The 24,150-nt window shown below is 31.5% G+C and overlaps 1 protein-coding gene across 4 annotated transcripts in view; it reads right to left on the reverse strand.

Annotated features, from left to right (window-relative positions):
- LOC123706929 (fasciclin-1) overlaps nucleotides 1–23,007 on the reverse strand; it is a 50,520-nt gene extending 27,513 nt beyond the window's left edge. For 2 of the 4 annotated variants that reach the window (XM_045656597.1, XM_045656580.1), the window contains exon 1: nucleotides 22,791–23,007. In XM_045656597.1, the coding sequence (XP_045512553.1) occupies nucleotides 22,791–22,898 (108 nt within the window). In that variant the 5' untranslated portion in view covers nucleotides 22,899–23,007. The remainder of the gene's footprint in view (nucleotides 1–22,790) is intronic. The other 2 variants (XM_045656606.1, XM_045656589.1) reach the window with 1 other exon arrangement.
- Between the last annotated feature and the right edge of the window lie 1,143 nt (nucleotides 23,008–24,150).

Raw genomic sequence — 24,150 nt, forward strand, 5'->3', positions numbered from 1 at the left:
CAATCTTTAAATTAAACTCTTGCGTCTTTTCTTTCGAATTGTGTTTACGCTGTGATGAAAAGGTACATATTAGTACTTTAGTAGAACGTTTACCTACCTTAGGATACTAACAGTCAGGATAAACAAAACCGTTATTGGGTTGTCTACACGAAGAATTTATACTGAATTCAATTTTATTAACTGAACTTGAGTTGTAAAAAGTCGCCCCGCCTTAATGAATCAATATAAAGAACATGAACGCAAAATCGGATATATTTCGGTAATGGAATTTCTTAATTTATAGGTGTTGCATATTTTAATACTCAAAAGTTGCTGCGTTATTATTCCCTGAGGACGCTATTTGATTTTAAATGAGTAATTAGCATAAACTCAGCCAAAAATTACGGCGTCCATCAACACGATTAGCTTAAGGTAACGAGAGGCTGGATGAAATATTAAGATCATATTTTATATTATTCATAATAACGGTGAAAAAATTCGGCTATAATTTTTATTTAAAGAAAACTATCCACTCGGTCCAGCCGTCCACTTGTTCAAGATTTTACTAAATATCATAAAATGTCTAACTCACAAAAAAGTAGTTGTTTGTAGTATAGTATACAATAAAAATGGGTGATAAGTAAAATTATAATGACTTATTTGCTAATATGTTCGTTAACAGTCTTCTACTGTGTTTATTCACTATCATCGTGTGTACTTGAACTTATTTCTTCTTTAGGCATATATTCTAAATGTAGATATTATTTTATGTCTACATTATATAATATATATGTAGTGCATATGTATATGTTTTGCATGCATTGTAGTAATGAGCTACAATTTATTTTACGTTATCATTTGTTTTTTTAGTCCTTCATTTGTTATTATTTGTAATGTACCATAAAAAGCAATTCCTGTGGCATCTACAATATATATATATCTTCACATTAAATAATTTTGTGGATCACGTTCAGTGTTCGCCAGTAAATTGGGTTCAGTTTCACCATGGATGGGACACGTTCTAAACGTTATTTATTGTCAAGTATTTTTCTGTACAAATGTCAGCAGTAAACAATGGACGTCTGTTATTATTATTTGTATTTTTCTGTACCATGAATATCCTTAATTCTTTAATTCTCATCCAGAATTGTTCGAATTAATATCCACAAGATTTGTTGGTCTTTTAGGAGTGGTTGTGTGAAGTTTAGTCATGCGTTCGAAGGTGAAAGGTAAACATAGTGAGACAGGCACTTCTTAACGGATTGGGAATCGAATTCGAAAATCTACATAACTAAGTACAAAAGTATTGCGAGTAGATACTGGTTTAATTAAATATTTCAAAATATCATTAGTCTAATACTAATACCAATTATTGTTTGTCTTTTATACATTTATTAACTCTATCAAAAGTGTGACTGAAAAGTGAATGCCAAAGCAAATTACTTTTGCCTTTCAAAGATATTCTTTAGAATACAAATTCATTTTCAAATTCCTAGTAACGCGGTCGGAATTCTTTCAAAGCACATCAAGGCAAAATTAAACCTGACTGATACTTAGATATTCGAAGATTTTTATCCGTGTCTATTATATAAGTGCGAATCGTTTTGTGTGGATACTTTTGTAAAATAATTACGGCAATACCTTTTAACTTAGCGGGTACAATTGCCTTCTGAAATTTGCCAATTGGTTAAATTTATAATAAATATTTTTAAATTATAATATCGTAAACTAGTATTAATGTAGCATTTACATGATAACAGTGTTAGTCTACTGGAATTTTGAGCCACAGTTATTCACCATAGAGTTTATATATTTCCGGTTATAGATAGACCTACCACAAATCAAATATAGAAATGTGCCTGCCTTATAATAAAATTTAATTAAATATCCATGAATCACTCTTACTTAATTTATGGATCAAGTGTTCAGTCTTTAGGGAATGACTAGCTTGGTTAATAAAACTCTTTAGATTTGTAAAACTTGTATTATTTCTTTAAATGACCTTTTGCTGGTCAAGTACAATTAGAAGTGATGGCGCACGTCACCCCACCTTAGAATAATAATTTAAAAATGCGCCTGATATAAAATTTGCGCAATGTCGCAACATCAAGTATCTAACTACAGTATCAACTAAAACATTACACAAAAATATAGAACTAAATGAAGTAAATATACCTAAACAAACAATTCCTATTTACATCTATATAGTTTAATCCATCTGGACCATGAGAGCAAATATTTTTAAAATACAAAACCTCGTGAATCACTAATTATTCCCACCGTAGTCGTTGTCTGGAAAATGACTTCTATTTATTCCATTGACCTGACACCGCCACAGATTACAATACACAACAACAATTTTTATTTGTATTGCTGTGATACGTTTTCATTTGCGTACTTAATCAAAGATAGTATCAATTGTCAAAAAAACATGTTTATTCCCTTAACACACCTACACATCGCATCCTCATATTTGCATCTGTAAATGATTGTCTGTAATTGAGACGGAGTTCAATTCATTTGATTCACTGGGCTTAATCAGATCTGACCATATAAATCTGAATATATATATCAAACATGAAATATGTAAAACATAAAACAAGGCTTACTGAGGTATATTACAATATAATGATCCTAGAACTTGGATGGAACTCACCTTATGTTGCGTAAGATCTTGCTTAAAAAACGGTAGACTTAAATCTCCATAGCATAAGTAATTGAACATTTCAAACCTTTTTGATGTATGTGTCAAACAGTCGAAAAAAAAATTTCCTTCTATTATTTAATTATCATTTTTATCTATTGAATTTCCGATCTTTTAAATTGCCCTAAGAAATACATTGTACCCGGCCTTTTATATTTACTAACAGATTTCGAGTAAAACTAGTTTTCAATGCTAATACATGTTAAGAATACATATTATTCACCCCTCGTGGATTAACTTTGATACAAGCTGACGTTTGCACAAAGACTAAACAGTAAACACTGTATAATCTCGATGATAATCACATTAATGTATTAAAAATATGGTATTCGAGAATATTATTACTTTATATTTATACGTAATTATAACATATATTGTTTTTATAAATAGTCATAAACATTGCGAGCTATGAACTATAGAATATAAAACAAGACAATGCGAAGTTTTCGAGATATATAATGGTAACTGGCTTATATCGGAATAACGCTAAGATAATCTGTTGCAGGTAATAGTTATCTTTTTTGCCGCGCACCACAACTATGTGGAATCAGCTGCCTACTGAAGTATTTCCGAAATAATTCAATTCAACTTAGGGTTCATAAAGAAAACAGCGTACCAATTCTTAAAAGCAACAAGTGAAATATATCCTTGATTCTAATTTTCAAAAATCTAATCCAGAAAAATAGCCTATTTAATATATTATTTACGAATTGAACGAAAGGAAACGTCAATGGACTCCGGCGATCATCTTTTGTTTTCTATGGAAAATGTGTGCAACAAATTAAAAAGAGATATTATAAGTCACTCCAAAAATATTATTCAGGCATTATTATCATGATTCTAAGTATATTCATTCGATGAGTTCAGTTCAATACACAATAATATTGTTAGACTTAGTATGCGATACCAGAGAAGCTTAATTAACAGTTCAAACAGATAGATTACGAAGCGATGCATGCGCTGAGTGAGTACGCACTGAATACTCTACAGATGTACTGAATCTGATAAATGTACCTAATCAAGACGTTGAACAATAATGTGTTCAGATCAGATCTACAACCGAGTATGTCTATGAATACGAAAGAATAAATTATTCATAAGGACTTTATAATTGAAGTCTTACCTAAAGTTTACGTCTCGCACTGTCAAATTGTGTTAACGCTGTGATAAAGCGAGATATGTGAGTAGGCTGTTACTTATTAAGAAAAGGAACGATCTGTAAAGTGCGTTTACTATATAAGCTCATTATTTTAGCAGACAGCAGAGTCTGGCATGACAAATATTCATACTATTTCTTTTTTATTTTGGGCACATACGGGCAACATCTAATATATAAATGGGCTAAAATCTTACAATACCAATATAAATTATGTAGGAATAAATAATTTTAATTCATTTTAATTACATATATTTAGTATATATAAGTCTAGTCATAAATACTGAAACAAAGTATAAATGAGTTTTACGTCTGTTATAGGCTACAAGTCCTAAGTCATCTTTTAAAATACACGACATGGTTCTGGGTGTTATCTTCATCTCCCGAGATAAAATCTTTTGCTTTGGGACTGGATTTCTTCGAATTCTTTCACTTACTGCTTTGGCCACCTTTTTCGTACGAACACTACGTGGACGGCCACATCTTTTTCTGTCACAGAGCTCTCCTCTCTACACTAAAATTTTACTAATACCAAGCGTATGGAGAGTTTTAAAAATTTCATTTGCTCCATACCTACTTTGAGTAATGCAATCACAACTATTCGGTTACCTTTATCACCACACTCCATTTTAATATCGCAAAATATTGTACAATGCATTGGCGCAAAAATCAGAAAACACAATGAACAATGATATAAAAATGACAGATTCTCCATTCAAATGTAATATTTTTTTAATTTTCAATTGTAACAGTATTTATGGACAGACTAAGTATATAATCTACTATTTAAAATGCTGAGCCAAAGCACTAAGCTATTATAAAAGATTATTCAGAATAAATAATTACGTACCAATTGGCATATTTAAATAGGCGTTCGAACTATCGCGTTAAAAATGAAAGAATGTAACAAAATTCAGCAAAAACAGATCCATATTTGTGTTAGGACTAACAAAAAGCTTTACATATAATTTTGAAATTATACGCGCGCGGCCTGGCACGAAATAACATACCAAAGATGTGAAGTAATTCAAGACAACATAATGTTAGCTTTCAGTTACATGAAGGTTGAATAATAAAATAATATTTCATACGATAAAGGCCTTGGCGATATTAGACAGAATCGTATACTATACGTGATTTTGTAATATCGAAATTTCTATTTACAGCTTACTTTAGTATTTTGATATAGAACTAACGACCAGCCCCGGCTTCACACGGGCAACCATAAAACTCGATATGCTGTCGCTTATTTTTTGTAGGCATTTTCAAGCTATTCAATTTTTATCAAGATGTCATATGTCACTAACGCAAGTCATCGTTTCGGCACCGTTCGTAGGAAACGTTTTCGTTCGTTCATTAAATTTACCGTTTTATTTTAGTACAGATGGGTTTAAAAAATAATCGTCAAAAAAAGTAACAAATACTATTAATGTAATATATATGTTAATATACATGAGTAAAATCCGTAATCTGCTACGAAGTTATTCTATTGTGGAATGGTTGGACTGCACTTCAAACATGAAATAGATTAATAAACAATTGTTTAACATTAAGACTGGCTTTCATACGACGCAAATATACTGGATTTTGACATACGCATAAGCTTTTGCGTATATCAAAATTATTTTTATACATAATAACGTAAGTACTTTTTCGTTGTTTTTATTTGTTCTTTAATGTTAGTTTTACTAAAACCTAATCTGAAGCTCTAGTTTGATTACATAAGAATTGACACAATTATATTATATATATACAATTGTATTTATACGAAATCTTGTTTTAATGTCAATTATTTATTAATGAAAAAATAAATTAGTTCAAGAGCAACTAATATGAACTTCCTATCAGCTCATGGTTACATCTCCCCTCTTAAAATTACAGTTGTCTGATATGTCATTAATGCATGTTGTACTCATTTTAGAATTTCATTAACCAGTATTACAAACTAAACATTTTATATATAGTTTTTAATGTATTAATCTCCACTATATTCCGCGCAACTATAGCTATATAATTATAAAAATATATTTACTAAGTTCTGAGAGATAAACAAATTGATGCAACTGGGCTTCACACCAATTAACTTCTCATTTTAAAAGGAAACTGAAGTATGAAAGTACATCAGTGTTGGAGCTTCTATTAATGGATAACTTTACGCTCGTCCATCAAAAGTTTCACGATCAATGTCATAGCTGATTTTTCGACTTATTTCCGCAGTTTCGTATTTCCAAGAGTGACGGCGCCAGGATGTCGCGACTGAGAGAGCCATCCCGTCGCCAAATATTCAGACTGTTTACATGGGGTTCACGAACTCGGATAATACAGATTAAAGGAGAAAACCACATTTTATTAAAAGAGAAAACATGTGGAGTTTGTTAGATTGATTTTATTTTTAATTTTAGTTTCTGGTATTTTTTATTTATTATGTGTGATGGAATTTAAAGGCGTACTTTAAATACATATAACATGTAGAAGTACCAAAATTCCTTTTTTTAATATATCAAAATTCCTTTTTCATTCAAAACTCATACGAAATATAACGGTTAATTTAACTTAAGTAATATTGTTTTTATCTGCGTCCGTAATACGTTTAACGGAGCTCAAGAGTCACGCGTAGGACTTCAAAGGTTTTATTAAATAGCAGGTACTTGTCATAGCTTTAATCATAACGTTTATTTCAAAGGGCACTTTATTATCTCTTAAAACCCTTGTGACATTATGACGATATACTTTTTGTAGGACGATAGTCATAATTAAATAAAATACACGATGTCCACTTTGTCGTCACAAGAAGCTTTGTTTAATTGAAATCACTTTGCATGTGGCCACGTACCATTGTAGGTAAAATTTAAATACGTATAAAAATACTCTGTGATATTTGCCCGAGCGGTTTTCGCTAAGTATGGATCCCCTATGTTAAGAACCCAGTGTCGAAGAGGGTGGGTCTATTGCAAAAACTCTTTTCAATAGGACAATTTATAAACAATTATGCCCATGATTTAGCAGTTAGTAAATTAAAACACCTATAACTTCCTACCTATAGATTCTTATCAGTGAGTTTTGTCAGTACACTTACACAGTCTCCTGCCTCTAAGTACTTAGGATGAGGAGGATTTTATCAAAACTTGTTATAAGGAAACCTTAAAAAAATCCATCTTATGCCGTCGTTATTGTTATCACTTTGCAAATAAATTAAAGACAATTAAATTAATACCGCTTTTTTCATAGTAATTTAGTAAGTAAAAGCCGTTTAACATATAACAGTTTCTAAAATGGGAATCCTATTTATCTTAACTATTTATTCGCCTTTGCGGTCTTATTGTATTTATGCTATCATTTAAGGAACAGATCAATACAGCTAAACCAATCTACAATGCAGGCATTTTCAATTAATAGTAGTGTTACGCATTACAATTATTGCTCGAATTCCTTTATCCAGCATTTGTTAAGAGAATTTGAAATATTAACATTCATGTTAGTCAAATTTGCCTAAGCTCGTTAACATAGTAAAATTAAGTTTATAACCTAAGTTTTGAGTTATAAATAGATAATGACATACGAAAAAATTGTAGTTATATTTTTAAAACTACTGGAACAATCGTTGATAAACCAGATACTTGTAAGTGATGTTTTTTATTAATTATTCATTTAAAGCTATGATCGATACCTATTCATTACTAAAATCTATTAAATAGTCTCACATCTCTTTTGTTCATATAGATTTTTGAGTTAACATAAAGCAACATAGTAAACCAGGTTTACATACACCAACAAACCATAATGGCCAAAAAATAACCATAGAAATGGTGTAATATTGACAGTATTTCTTTTGTGACATAAACCTAAGTTATTTGGGAATATAAAACAAAATAATGAGAATATTTTTTAAGTTTAATTTGAAATAAAAATATCTCGATTCAATTCCGAGTTTTTAAAAATTCAACCATTTGACAATATGAATGAATGTGATAGTTATTGGTGCATTGTATTTTTTCACAATATTTTCATACTCTGCTTTCATTCATTTAATGTATAACTTAAAACAAGTAAAACAAATTAGGGATTTGTACTTACAAATTTGAACTTACAACTAGTCACTGGATTCTAGGATTTTAGGAAAAAAAACGTAATTATCATGCTTTGTAAGGCGAAATTTGTAAAACCGGAACCCTAATCAAGATCTTCAGGGCTACCTTCATACATGTCTAAAAATTGATTGAGGAACCATGTCTAGTGATATAACGTGAAATTTACAATAAAACATATTTCCTTACTTTTGTTACGGTTTCCGTAATGACATACAAAAACAGTTATTACACGTACGTTGAGGCACAATAGGAAGCCGTACTCATCACACAGTTTTCATCTTACACAATGGTTATGTACATACTCTGAATGCTTGGAAGTACGATAATTTGTTTTATACGCGTAGTTGTCATTTGACAAACCTGAAATACAGTTGAAACAAATTTGAATCCAGAATATCAATACAGTGATTAAGGCTTACGTCATATCTACGATCACGGATCTACTTTCCATAGAGTGTTATAGGGTTCTTTTAGTTAAGTTTGCTTATCTTGCCAAAGCCGCGTACAAATTATTTGAAGAAGTCTATTAAGTCTGAGGGTGTGCAATTATTTAATCAATTACCGTCTAAAATTCGTAATATTAACGCGTTTAACGAGTTTAAAAGAGCATCAAAGATACATATCAGAATGAGCCTAGTCGACTGAAGTTGGTACTTTCGGCTGATGGCGACGTGTATCTCGTTCGTATATACATATTAAATTTCTCATGTAAATAAAATAATTTTCTTGTTGTCAAAGTACGGATGAAATCAATGGAATTTTTGATATTGAGGTGATCTATACACGAGTGCGTTTTTATCTATACTAATATTATAAAGAGGAAACATCTGTGTTTTCACTGACTGAGTAAGGCTATATTACATTAAAAAAATAGGAATTCCTAATAAAAATGCAATCATATAATCCAACGTGTAAAAACATTATCCATAAAAAATCATCGCGTGCGCTGTGTAAACTATTCGATAGAATAAAAAAATGTTGTACAGTATTACATTATTTGTTGTAGATAGATGATAGACGTATATCTACAAAATCTACTACTACTACTACAATATCTACAAAAATAATGTCTTACGCATGGGCCGCATATGTTGGCCTATCCCGAGTCGGAACTTGAAAACATCTAACAATCTTGTAATTAACAAAACTGATTTAAAAAAATTATAGCGCTGTCGTATTTATACAACATGCATAAGTTAGATGACAATCTTACATCACATAACTATTACGTGTTATTGGAAACGTAAATAATTAAATATCTTACTAACACTCATTTTCATTAGATATATACAAAAATCTGAATAGCAAATTCATCATCGTAAATAAACTGAAATCCCTAATTAAACCTATGGATTAGTTAGTGTATAACGCTGGCTAATTCCCCGAACGTAAATCAACTGCAGCATGGATATGGTACCTCCTGATTAATTTTGCACGAGCAATCGTCCCTGGCTATTGTTCGCTAGATCTGCGCTTCCGCGTTGAATGAACATAAGTCGGCAGACTTTCAACGCCAATATGCCCTTTGTAGGTTACAATGAATACAGAAACGTTGGGGACGAACTTTATTGTTCCACAAATTGGCAATATATCATTTTATTCGATTGTTTTAGGTAACAAATCGAATTTGCTAAGGGGCAAACTGGCGCAAGTCCTTTTTTTTCTTATATTATCAAATTACACAACTAATTTATGTGAAATTTACAAGAATACATGGCATATGTTTAAATGCTGTTACACAGTTATTATATACTGGATGCTGTTAGACAGTTAATATGTATATATTTATGTTTTTCAAAATCGCACAACACTCGAAAATAGTAAAAAAAAAAACAAGTTTATTTATTATAGGTACCTGTTCCTGATATAAAATCAATCTCTATCGTGGCATAAAGGATTTTATTAAATCTATTATGTAAAATCTGAACAATAAGGGTTAAAATGAAAATATATTGAATAGCGTGACTAAGCATAATGTTCCGAAGCTGTTTCGGATCGTTGTACTAATATAATTATAATATTAGTTACATTTTCGTCTTATTAACATATACTTACTACTACTACTTTTATGTCCTTTGATTTCAAAGTAGCTAACAGTCTCTGACAATGTATATTGTTACTGGCCATATAAAATCTAAATAAGGGAAAGAAATTTACTGGACTGGAATAAGAATAAAACTAGCTAATAATCTCTGGTAAAGTGCGCACTAAAAACTATATTAATCTGTTTTGTGCCTGTTATACGAAATATTCACGTACATAGGTACTTGCCATCAAAAAATTAACACTATATTTAAACGAAATTTGGTATAAAGAATTCTGGAGTAATTATCATTAGAATCCATAATTTTTATTACTGTTTTAGAAAATACACCGTAAAACTTTAGATTTCTGTGCGAATGTAAAGCTTGTTATTAATATAATTCCTACACAAATAATTGCTTTACTTCCGGAAGTTTTTTGCACACAAATGTTCACTGAATAATAACGTTTATTTAATATAAATACAGCATGGTATGTCAGACCACCATGCGCCAAGCTGTTAAAGGCAGGCCTTTGATACGATATCAATCAGACGCGCACGGTTGCATTCAATATGAACCGTTTAAACAAAGAAACTCTTGTATTTTTTCACATTCTTCGCTTCTGAAGCTTTTTATCAAATAACTAGGTTATGCGTATGTATCTTTCATTTCGTATATATTCAACGCATAACAAAAGCATTCCATATTCTTCAGTCACGCTCTTCATTTTTAAATGGCATGTGTTCTAGTAGTACCGCACTTCTTCCTCCACTCTCATGATGGAAGACCTATGAGGGTCTTAATTGATAGGATTAAGTAGGAGGAGTTTCTGAAGGATTCATATAATTTTATTATATGATACAGTTATTATGGGAAATTCTAGCTTCGAAAATCAAAGCGACTTCGAAGGCACTGCAATGCGGCCGCATTAAAGATATTCGTAGTCGATTAAGTACCTCACCCTTTCGATAGATTTATTTATTCTCTTAGTGAATAAAGTTAGGGTTAAATTCAAAACTTAGCGCGAACAATGACAATCCAATAGATTTTTGTCGTATGTGAGTCAATCTCAGCGCTGTCTCGTTTCTGAACCCTTATAAGCATCTGTAGCCTTCACTGTCGTGGTGGATAGGTAAATTTAGATTTTAAAGATAATAATTATATGTTAAAAGAGATGATTCATCAGATATCTATATAGTATATAAAAGTGTAGGTATATTTGGTTTCCTTTTACTGTATTTTTTTTCGGAAGAGTCTGTTCGTTCATAACACAGAAATGTTTTGATGTAAGGACAGGCGTGTGTTAAATATTGCAAGAATAGAATAAGGTTAAATAAATGAAGTTTTTTTACTATTACTATAGAATAAGAACTTCACATTTTATATCTTGTGTATTTTCCACAGATATAACAAATGCTATAGAAACATTCTGAACCTCATTATTACCGCGACACAATTCAATCCAATTCCTTCGGCTTTCAAGTACAACTGTGGTTTTCAATAACCGACTCTATCAAACGAAAAGATTGCTTTTATCTTTATTTCAGGAGAAAACTAACATTTCGTTAGACTTAAATACGTGATATGTTTTAATAAGTTGTTAAGATTGTGTAAGAGGCTGACTAAATATACTCAAATATCACATTTAAAATTATACAGAAGACAAATTATGACATAAAATAACTTTTTGCGAAACTAAAAAAGATTCCGGGTCCTTCAATTTATATTTTGTAAAGAATAACGTGAACTAATCTAAAATGGAAGTGGTATAAAGTGGAGTGAACCTTTCCTCCTCCGAAAGACCTCCAACCTTTTAAATAAGGGTTTACCTTATATACCAAACCTCCTCGTAAAAATAGGTTCCGGGTCCCCCAGTATGGCAAAAGACAAACACATTTCTGTTGCGTCTGTCTTCTGTTCCGATCCGAAACAATTATACTTTCGCCAGTCATCGGTGAACTAAGCCACGTAGTTCTTTATATAGCTGTTTTACATAGTAAATACCTATAGTATATTATGATAAATAAATATATTTTTAAAACTGTTATATCAAATCTGTGAGAATTACCCTCTGGTGCCATACGGAATTTCACATCTACAATGAGTGTTACTTCAAGAATAAGTTCTATAATAAACAATACAATTACGTTCAAACAATACAGCGTAGTTGGGGTTTAAAACAGCAAGTGTCTCCATAGGTAACCACTAAGCGGAAGCCGTAATCGGGCTGCCTGGAAACCGGAACACGCCCTTAACAGGCTTCCGTCAATTTATCCGCTTTTTATAAAACAGTGCATTCGCATTGTCCTTACCCATACTTCGCAAAGCATCCCCTAATTTAAGTGTGCTATGAGTCAGTAGTCGTAGATAGACAAAAAAAATCGATGTTTAAAGAATAAAAAAATCACAACGTGAGCTCAAAATAGTTGTTAAATAATATTGTACAAATATTAGTTAGTTTTTGTGAAACCTCACGGATTCTTCTAATAGAGGTGATTTGCTGAAATATGGAACTTCATCCATCTAAATAATCATCGGTCTGTTTTTAAAAGCCTTTGTCTTTGCCTTGACATCTTCTCTTATAATATGCCATATGCCATATATAATATGTCAATTAAAAGTACATGTGGTTTGTTAAAATATAGTTCTCGCCACTTTATTTGGAAGGAATCGTTAGATACGTTAGTAAAAGTAATGTAATGAATAATTTTGATAAATTTAACTTAATTGAAAAAAAATGCATTAAAAATTATATATATATTATATTATTATATATTGACACAATATAAATTATATATACCTTAGACATGTCCACTAAAGTGTGGATATATCAAAAAAGATACAACCGACTTTGTCTTTGTAAATTTGTGAACTGTTCGTTCACACTTATTAGCATGGAAGCATAAATATATCATACTCAATGATACATTTCAACAAAATACATGGTGGTATATCATACATCTATTTACTGATAACCTGATGTTTTAAGTCTGAGATAGTTTGAAGAAGATTTTCACTTGCACTAAAACCATGTACACGATTAAATACTATCTTAATTACATATTAAACTATTTTATCGTACTTTAAAGTGTTAACTTACTAGACTACATGTATTTTAGTCGTTTTACAAAATCATTCTGCAATGGATTTCGGTCCCAAAATATTGATAATATCCGCATAATAAAGGAGATCTATTGTTATATATCAGGGGTCGTCATACAATCGCTAGTTGCTAAACATGCGTTATATTTATATCGCGAACAAAAAATAAGTCCGCTCTAGGGCGAAACGTTTTACTATGACAAATAATTCGAGCGAAGTAGGTTGCATTACGCTTCCCTGCTTATTTTTTGTTCAATTATCGTAACAATGTTTGTACTTTATATAATGGCACCAAATCATGGTTCACCGAAAGTTAATACCGAAAGCTTTATGATTTACGACACAACATTTAGGGACAATTCTGAATAGGATTGATGTTACACGTGTCTAATAGACGTGATAGATTTATAAAAATAGTAGACGATACTAGCTTCATAATTGTATAAAATATTATACTTCGTATTTTTATAACGAATTCTCATATTCAACTGAATTGTATTTCATGTCACCAAATATGATGGGAACAAAGTATATAGAAGTAGGTTTTATAGAACATAAAATGACGTGTATATGTATATATATTAAAGCTATTATAACCATTTCTGAGTAAAAGTTTTGTTATTATTTTGTTAATGTCACTACGAACTTCATACGGGTCTTACACGACTTACCTTCATTTTTCCTGCCTTCTATTTCATTCGCGTAAATAAATATTTTATACATTTAAAGAGGTTTTAAGAATTTGACATTTAATTTTATTGTTATTTGTTATATGGGTTCGAGGAAATTGGAACAAATCTATTACTAAACACATAATACAAGCCTTTTACAAAAGAATGGAATATTTGCTGAAAACAAAAGCTATATTGAGCTTCTCAGATATTTGAGAGCAGTCTAACTTTGAGTATAAAACTAGAAATAGTTAGGAGGGTTCAATGCATTTACTTAGTTTTAAACTTTACGTATTGGTAAAAGGTAAAAAGTATTCTGATTGTAGGTATAACAAGACTTGAAAGCCTGTTAATGAACCAAAAAGCTACAAGGTTCACCTACCCACCAATAATCTTTTAATAATTGTATGGCAATTCAAAATATTAAGAAATACCTAAATTCAAACTTATGTAATGGCAAAATTATATTTTAAATGACTCTTTGTCTTAATTGACAATTGGTTTTTTTACCTAACCGAGATTCAATTTTAAACACCGCTATAAAAAATAAATTGAAGTTATTTGACACTAATACTGTGTAACTCCTAAATTAGAATGAAAGGTCTCGAATACCTAGGCCGAACTAAAATTGCTTCATAAAAGTTAAACTAACGCTCAACAATGTTGCAAAAGCAATTCCAATGAATGTTACATCAAACCAACAAAGTTTGTCTATTCCACTTTACAAAATATTGTACATTGTTGACGTGTTAGAAAAATGCCGACATTTGACCAAAACTTTGACTGTACACGGAACTGTCATTATAGTGACATTAGCGAGAAAGTTAAGGGAAATGGGTTTAACATGCGCCGTGATTTTAAATATAGCATAGCATTAACATGGGATAAAACTTTTGAAGTGTACTAGTATGCATATAAGTACCAAGTTCAACCTACTTTTTGTCCCAAGGGGGCTGCACCAGCGTTGATGGATCTGTACGTGTTGGTATCCTTACCTCGTCAGGCTTTCCCTCCACCTACCTTATGAGGTGATAATAACTTAGAATCGAAGACATGCTAAAAATAATTTAATCTAATCTATTATATGTTCTTAATACGTATATATTATTAATAATAGTTTCCGATTGAATCATCTAAAAAAACTATTATTCATAGAAGAGATGCCGAGTTATGAAAAGTTATTGACTCAGACAATGAATAATTTATCTTAAGTATATCGTGGTTCTGTAAACATAGTATCTTGCTCAAAGTGAGTTTATTCACTTGGAAGCTCATTAATTTTGATCGTGACCTCACCGTCATGCTTTAATATGTATCAGGGTGTAATGGACAAAGTTTCTAACTCCTAAAGAACATTAATGTGATACAGTTAAATTAAATATCTTTGAATTATGACTGCTTTTAACCAACATCCAAAAATAACGGCTTTTACGTGTCTATCGATTTAGCGTTCATCTGTGGAACAAGTTAGTTCAATAATGACACTAAACACTGCAATATATATACAATTTCACTCTCGCTCTTACCGTGCGGCGAAGGAAAACATCGTGACAACGTGTGTTTAGCACAGATTAGAAAAACAATTGATCACGTTATAGATACAATCTGTGGGCCAGGCCCAAAAGGTTCTAACGCCACTCTATTATGCGATAGCATACTTAAAGGTCCCGTTAAGTGAGGCGTGAGACATTGTTTATATCAGTAGACATTCCAAAGAGAGGTTCTTTAATATTCTTCTTTAAACAAAAGTCACTGGGCTCAATTGCCTTGTAGACGCTTGAAAGATATTAATTATCATAAAATGTGATATGGTTCACCTACTTTTTAACGAGGCTGAATCAGGTGTCAATCGCATATTAACCACAGTTATTATAGAAACATAAATTATTATTTATAATGTGTATCTATTACAAGATGATTACAATTTTTCAATGCGACCTTTGGCCTTTAATATTAACAGTCCTCAAAAATTATATGTGTTTTCTAGTAATTTAATTTGACAAAATCGGGCTAGTTATGAATTATAATAATGGTAAATCAATGAACCATCAAAAAAATACGAAATTGCGGGTTTATATTTGAACAAAATTACGAACACCCAAAGTACATTTTTTCAAAGAACACGGGCCAAACGGGCAGCAGGCTTACCTGATGTTAAGTGATACCGCCGCCCATGGACACTCATTGCCAGAGGGCTCGCGATTGCGTTGTCGGCCTTTTAAGAATTGGTATGCTCTTTTCTTTAAAGAGTGGTGGATTAAATAATAAAAAAATAATAAATATGATTTAATATTTTAAACATTTATAACGGAACTTAATCATATATATTTTATGATTAATAAAAACTTTTAATAAGTATATGGTTGAATAATTTTACTTGGAAACTCCGATAAATATCAATAGAGCTTACTAAGCAGTCGCGATAAAAGCAATAACATAGAGTTATTCATCAAATGAACGGCTAAATAAACTTAAAGAGCATAAAGGCAGTTGCAAGCAATTCATTTAAATTGCAAATTCTCTAATCGGCCAGGCTATTTACATCGTTGAATGGAAAAGGAGCCGGGAAGCCTGCGGCGAGTTTCGCTGCTTTACATAATATGTAAGTACCAGATCTCATCAAACTTTGTTTGTGATGTACAGTCGTTTGAATCCACGGAAACATATAAAATAGTTTATACCCATGAACACAGGAATACAGGTAGATCAAAGGAATTAATAATCACTTTTCCGAGTATAATATTGAGTGAAATGTCGAAATTCGTGGAAAAGAGTAATATTGTATCAATGATATCAAATAAACCATTTCGGAATACATTATGACTTTAAGCTTGAGTTGATTCAATTCGTAGGAATTTGATAATCAATAAAATCAATTCAACGTTATTAGTGAAGACTCATAAAGATCATGGTTCATGTACTTTCATTGGGGGAAGAGAACCAGCGATAAATTAGATACGATGGCAGCTTTAATGTTCCGTGGTCGTATGTGCTTTTAAAATTTACAAAAAGCTCTCGTATCGCTACCCTAGATGATTGAGTAGAGAGCTTAGTTTTCGTGCTAAATAAACCATGCCGCTAGACATCGATTTCGAACTTATCTTACGTAAAATACAACTCCCAGATTCATAGACAAACAACGTTTATCTGAATAAAAATTAGCTTTAATTATTGAAATTTTATGTAGTATATGTTACTATTTCAATCGTATTACGTAAACAGATGCTGTTTTTTTCAGAAGCCTATTCCTAATAAAAAAATATTACTATAAACTTCTCTCTACTGTGAAATTGTTTAATGATATATTTAATTAAGAACGTCTGTTTATCCAATGGAGCGTCCACCGCAAAACAAAGGGTTAGATCATTAAACGATATTATCCGGTCATTGCAGGTCGAAAATGATTAGGTGGACACTTTGCGGGGGTTTAACGTGTAGCAGCCATATAACGCGAAGGTAGGTAACGCGATAAGCCGTCTGTTGCTACGAAAGACAATAGAATGGACGCGTTTCGTCACGTTCACGATACACGCTTCAATTCATCAATATACAAAACATGTCACGATTTCAGCATACACCTATTTTTCCTGACTCATCTCTCATATATTTCAACGCGAATTGTAAATTCCTGTTATAAACTTGTACTATGGCTTGGCAACTTAAGAGAAATATGGATTTCATTTTGCAAATTCCATGCAAATTGAAACCACCAAAAATAAATGTACTTTGCGGTCAAAAAGCGATATTACTGTCATTAAATAAAGCAGATACATACTCGTATTACGAATAACATTATTACAAATTTATTCAGTTTAATCACGGCAGGGAATAAAAGCTGGGTTTTATTAAGCAATATTCATGATGTATCATCGTTTTATCAACATATAACTTTATATCGATATTTACAATAACTTATTGTTTTTAAATACAGAGTGTACAAACTCACAAATTTATATGACGAATTATTTTTATTGTAACAAAAATACGCTTTGATAAAGCTGTGTACAATTTTATAATAAACATTGAAACGGCGCTTTGTTTCAGGGAACTTTGCTTACAATATCTGAAATGGAATCTTTTGAAATACACGTTCAAAGATTTCAGTGTAATTTTCAAAATTAGAGTTTTATCTTTATTACTCACAATACTCAAAGAACTCTAGTAAATTATGCTTCATGCAGGCTATGTATAAACGGAGATATATTCTTAACAGTATATATTTTGTTTTGGGCTAAAGCTACACACCGCAATCATACATGACATTATATGAGGATATATTACATTATTTCTCGAGTCATATTGTCGTGAATGCGAATTGATTGCAAGTCAATTATAATATAGTCTATAATAAAGTATCTTCCTTATTAGAGAAGGAGCATAAGTAAGAAAGAAAACAACAGTTTTTTTTATTTGCATATTATTTTTTTTAATATTTTAAAAAAACTTATATCAAAGTACATATAATGCATATGACATTCCAGTTTCTGCTTGGACAAAATAAAATCAAACTGTTCCTAGCTAATAAGTCTTTAAAAATAACAAACGATTATTTTTGGTATCACTTAGTTGCCGATAAAGTTTATTAGTTTTTAAATGTTAAAAGACGTCGATTTACGACAGTGTCAAACGATGATTCATGATTGGAATAATAAATAGGCTGAGATGGTGTGCCCGCATCCAGATGCCTATATTAAATTCCACATCAATTGTTATTTACAGGAAGCCAGGAAATGGAGACAGGATATTTTTTACACCTCCCAGAATTACTTAATTAGCATGGCGTCGGTGTTAAAAGATTCAGCAGGCGTAATTTCGTTACTCAATATGTTTTCCTCGAAGTGTTTGCAAGAGATTTTTTCTATAACTTTTATCACTATGTAGTTTCTGTTTAATCTTTGATAAATTTAAGAACTAATAATTGTTGAATAGAATGTCTGTTTCTGTCGAATGCTTTACCGTGGACAGTTAGAGACATATACAAGCTTCCAGACAATTTAATATTAATGATCAAAGTATTGTTGAAAATGTTGCCATATTGCCTGAACTCACAAACTTTAAATAGCGATAAAAATCCTAAAAGCGAAATGCGTACAAAGATATCTGACAATTGAAACTTCGTTTATTTAGCTGCCTTTGAGTTTCTCGGTGTCTGGAGTTTCCTCGGTTTGGGTTATTAAAATTTTGAGAATTTTAGCACAATACGCCACGGTGGATTACAATTTAATTACGAATACCAAAGCGAATGCGCAAAACAATTTTCATTAGACATTTTTCACCGTTATTTTTAAATTGATGATACACAAATTATACTGTATCAATTCAACGGCGGTATACTGTAATTGAAAGTTAATTTTTATTTGCTACTAATTAATCGTAAAATTCAGGAAGCTTCGTTAAAGCGTTCGTCATTTATAAAGGAGTCGTTGTCCATAATAATTAGTTTTGAGGAAGCGGTAACTTGAGAAGCGTTGATGAATAAAACGAATTCATTCAGTGTTAGGCCATTAAGAAATAGTTAGATATTAAGTAAGCAAGCAGTGTATGAATCAGAACGTACAGTGAAACAAAAAAATCACGAGGAAACATTTCGAAAAATGTGTTCACCTACATGCCAGCAAAGAATACAGAAATCTCAAGCCAATAGATCTCTCCCTCTCTAGACTCTGTTTTTTGGGCATAATATATTATCGTGTAATAAAACAAACCTTATTACAATATAATCTAAGGTACAAAACCCTACATTAGACCTGGCCCTTAATCCCACTTGGCGACAAGGTCCGTAAGATAAGCGGATGCAACCGTTTGAGACAGCTCAATTAACGGGAACTTAGCATATAAGGAGTGCGATATAATGATATGGTCTCAAATTGCAGATTTACAGTAAGAATACATAGACAAATAAACACAGACAAAATATTTATAACAAACTATAATCTATATAGTCTGTGCGGAAACATTTGAGGTCGCTACAGTACTAAATTATATTCTTTTTTCCGTTATGTTGACCACACAATCTTGATACTTTAAAATATTGAAAGGAAAAAACCAGTGGCGCTACAACTACTTACACACTACAATCCGGGCCTCAGAGTTCTGTATCTGTTTCGTGATACTTTTGTTTTATTTCTAGTAGGTAAGTAGGCGTCAGCCTTCTGTGCCTGACACAAGCCTTTCGTGTCTAAGGCATGCCGGCAAGCAGACCAACGGTTTTTTTAGTAGCACTGCTTAATTAAAGGAATGTCTTTTTTTAAATAATGATATGACGCGTAGCAAATCAAAATTAAATTAACTGCCTAGTTCAGTTTGCATACCCGTACTGACTCTAGTAACGTTATAAAGCTGAAGATTTTGATTGATTGATTGAACGCGCTAATGTCAGAATTTATATACGAAATAAAATACTTTTTACTTCGTAAATAGTATGTTTATTCAGGATGACTTAAGGCTATATAACATCACACTCCACCGCAGGGCACAGCTCATATATAAGATATACCCTAGTAATAAAGAAATAGATTTTGGTGGTCATTATGGTCCAAAAGGTTGTTTTTTTTTGTGAACTAATAATGGGTATGGTATTGTTATACTGATTATTCTTTGCTTACATGCTTTTATACCTAGCGTTTATTAAACTGTATTTCTAGGCGTAATAATGGATAGTAAGCTCCAGTGGGGCCCACACATAGATTCTCTTTCGAATAGGCTGAGCAGTAAAGAAAATTATAAAATTTTTGAGAAAGAAAGATTCTTGTCAATTCTTCTTGCCCGCTCTACGCCCTTGACTTGCGAACTGGTAGTAAATGTAAATTTACAATTAATTTAACTTCTTTTCTGACGTTCATAAGTGTACTGGTTTATACCTATATGAAAAAAAGTTATTTTGAGTTTGAGTTTATTAGGTGCGCTATTCTCAACCATGAGGATTGTATTTACACCCGGAACAGTCAAATCTATCTTTTTAAGTGTAAAATTAATCTTCTGTAGTTGACTAAAACACAAATGTTTTGTGATATACCTTGTTACTTTGTACTTGCTACTTTTGAAATAAATAGAGCTACTTTAAAAGTTATTTTTGATGACCATTGGCATCAAAAATTACATTCGTGCACTGAAAAGTTCATCTAAACGCAAAGTAATTAACAATACTACTAATTGACAGTCGTGGTATAAGCAATAAAGGCAATACTTAGCACACATAGCACTTTAATAATTGTCATACATATGATAATATTTAATAGACAAACAACTGTGTGCAAACTTGGACACATTCTACTTGAAGTTTCCTTTGTATAAAGTTTACAATTCCATAAGTTTTCTTATGGAGTGACTACGTCTAAATTTGTGATTGCTCCGAGCGCTACAAACTTGCACTCACTTCACTACTATTGTTGTATAATTTCCTTAAGTATTATTTTATTAAAGGTCTATAAAAAACCATATGAAAATCAAATACATTAAACCATCTCATTCTTAGTAAATAGTATGGAATTTATACAGTTGCACCAGTACCGTAGGAGCGAAAGATAAAGTAGAACAAATCGGTGAAGTTAGTACAAAATTAATTAACCTGATTAGGTGAAACATTAGCTATATTACGCATCACTAGTCTTTGTTGTTCACCTGCAACATTGTCTGAGCTTCAATCAGTTTTATCCTTTGATTTCGACGTCTCGACTACATAAAACCTACTACCAAATGCATGATATTAGCCAAAACTATTTTTAACAGGTGAAATTTAAATTATGTTAAATGACTATATCTTTTTCATATTTTTATAAAATTCGATCTTAGTTATGCACAGATTAGTATAATTATTGCCAGAGAATTTCCCAAGTTGTCTCCAGACATCCAGCTTCCAAATGTAATGAATCTGGATGTTCATGAGAATATACAACCTTCACACAAGAATGGGACCTTTATACGAGTAATAGGGAAACATACATAATAATTTCGATCCTCCATTTTCGAAGTAAAAGATAGTATAGTAACATATAGTTAGTTATTTTTGTCTGAAATCTAAAATATTCTTAAACTAACATCAATATTCAGTATAGTTTTACGTCAGACAAGGGTTTTAAATTAAGATAGATGTTCCACATGATGTCCCGACTCCCGCATATTGGGAACGGCTCGTCTTGACCCAACTGAAAAAGGGTTGGACAGCCTTGGCTTTCTTTACTTTTACAATATTTTGCAAAAATACAAAATTTCTAGAGGTTTAGGCGACTACGTTTTTACGTAAATAATTTTATATAACGTTGAGACAATTTTTAATACACAACTACTTTTTATGGGAGCACCACAGATTATTAAAAGTTACGACGTTTTTGTGTATTATATACTAATGTTAACAAAATACACGCTTATTACATATATGTATATTAATCTACAACGTTGACATTTTAACGCCTATCGGCGCCTGAATATATCTAAATGCAATTAATTGAACCAGCGTATAAAATGACAAAGAAATCGCGTAGGAATGCTCCTATTAGCATACCATAGGTGAGTCACTATAACCGTTCACTGTCCGCGCATGACATGCTCCTAACAAGATAAGAATTAACTTAATCTCATTAGAGCCGCAAGGGCAGCTTTTTAGCGCAAATACACTGCAGAGGATTACATTGAATACTATCACGAACCAAGGACTTTCATTGCATAGGTTAAATTAAATTACCGATGCCACACGTCACTAAAATTTAGTAGTTATAGAATGGTACCATAATAATAATAAAAAATCCCTGAGAGGACGTCAATACACAAAATTTCTGCATCTAAGACTTAACCAAGGATTTTAATACCATTAGTGAAGATACGTTGCTTAGGAGAATTAAAGGCAAACTGTGTTAAGACTTTTAGCCTAAGTATGTTTATAGAGCGCTAGGCTCACAAATCCAAGTAAAGTTTCGTACGCTACCCCAAAGCAAAATATTCATATTAAAAGTAGATGAATTTTAAAAACTCAAAAGAACTTTAAAAGCTCTTAAAGTTAAATGAACTCAAAACTTACTGCAGACAAATGTTTCGCTCAAATTGAAAGTTGCGAGAAACTTTAGTTATTACCTGTGAGAGGTCTGCATCTTCCTTAAGTTTTTCTGATACCGTCGGCTTCCTGTCGGCTATGACCGTGCCTAATAACATCACAAATATTACCACATTTCGTCCACCCATTTTTAAAGCATCCTAATACACAGTTTCACTAAGCACACGCGGAATTCATCTACAAAGTGAGGACGCGCGCTGCTATGGGGCACGCGAGAATAAATGCCGGATGGATGCCGCGAAGGCAGGCGGTAACGCGTTGACGCACATACCTCCTTCCCGCTCACGCACAATGTGGTCACACTGGTCGTCGTGACCATAGTCCATTCAAAAAGTAACGACTTAAGGCTTAGTCACTTTAACGGTTTTGTCGTACTTTAAATAGGTGACCCTTCGCTAATTAAATGGACAGTCCTTATGCAAAAAGTTACTTTGAAACTCATTGATTTTAGAACATGTAAAAGTGTAGAATTACAAACCAAAGTTAAGTAAGCAAAGTATGTCCTTTCTTATTTCAATATTGCTACTACTGTTAATTCATTATATAATAAAATAAAATGTTTAAAACGTCTATTTTAACCATTTATGTCACATGCAAATTTAAATTTAGAATCTTTTTTATGTATTCTTTGTTAGAATTTAAATTTTTATTAGATTTTACTTATTACCCGCATATATGTCATTGCATTTTTTTAAAAGACATAGGAACTAAAAAACAATATTTTAGATACTAATTTATATAGAAAAAACAGTTCATGCTAAGTTTTACAACATATATTACCTGTACGTTTTTGTACGTCGTTGATATGTTTAATGTTGTTTGAATTAATAATTCAAAACAAATAATTAAACACTTACCTAATTAAGATACAATTTTTATTATTGTTTAAACGGAATTATTATAATTTGAATTCAAAATAAATTCACGTAAAATGCAAGAATGAAACGAGTTTTAATTCGCCAATATGTGTTTTCTGTTCATTAATACTGGAGTAAATTTAATTCTTTAAATAACAAAAATTAAATTTCAAAAAAAATCTGAATACGATACGTATACTAAAAAAACCTTAGTTGATTGTTGACTAAACTTAAAAAATCATGTTATAATTAAAAGTATCTTAATACTAAGTCGTTAGTTTCAACAAAATAGACACATTTTTTTATGCTTAGTAAGTGTTTACATACAAAAAAAAAGTCTTGATAAATTGATTTATCATTTGAAAATTTTGCTTCGCTTACCGCAAGATTTCAAAAGGCTCTCTGGATTAGTTTTTACCTGCTCGAACGAGGAATAGGGAACGTGACAAGCATACCTATGGCCCATTGTTCCTTATCTATAATCTTCCCTTAAGCACTTTAGTTTACACCCTTGTATTGTGTG

Source organism: Pieris brassicae, chromosome 1 (assembly GCF_905147105.1).
Source record: "Pieris brassicae chromosome 1, ilPieBrab1.1, whole genome shotgun sequence".
Classification (NCBI taxonomy): Eukaryota; Metazoa; Arthropoda; class Insecta; order Lepidoptera; family Pieridae; genus Pieris; species Pieris brassicae.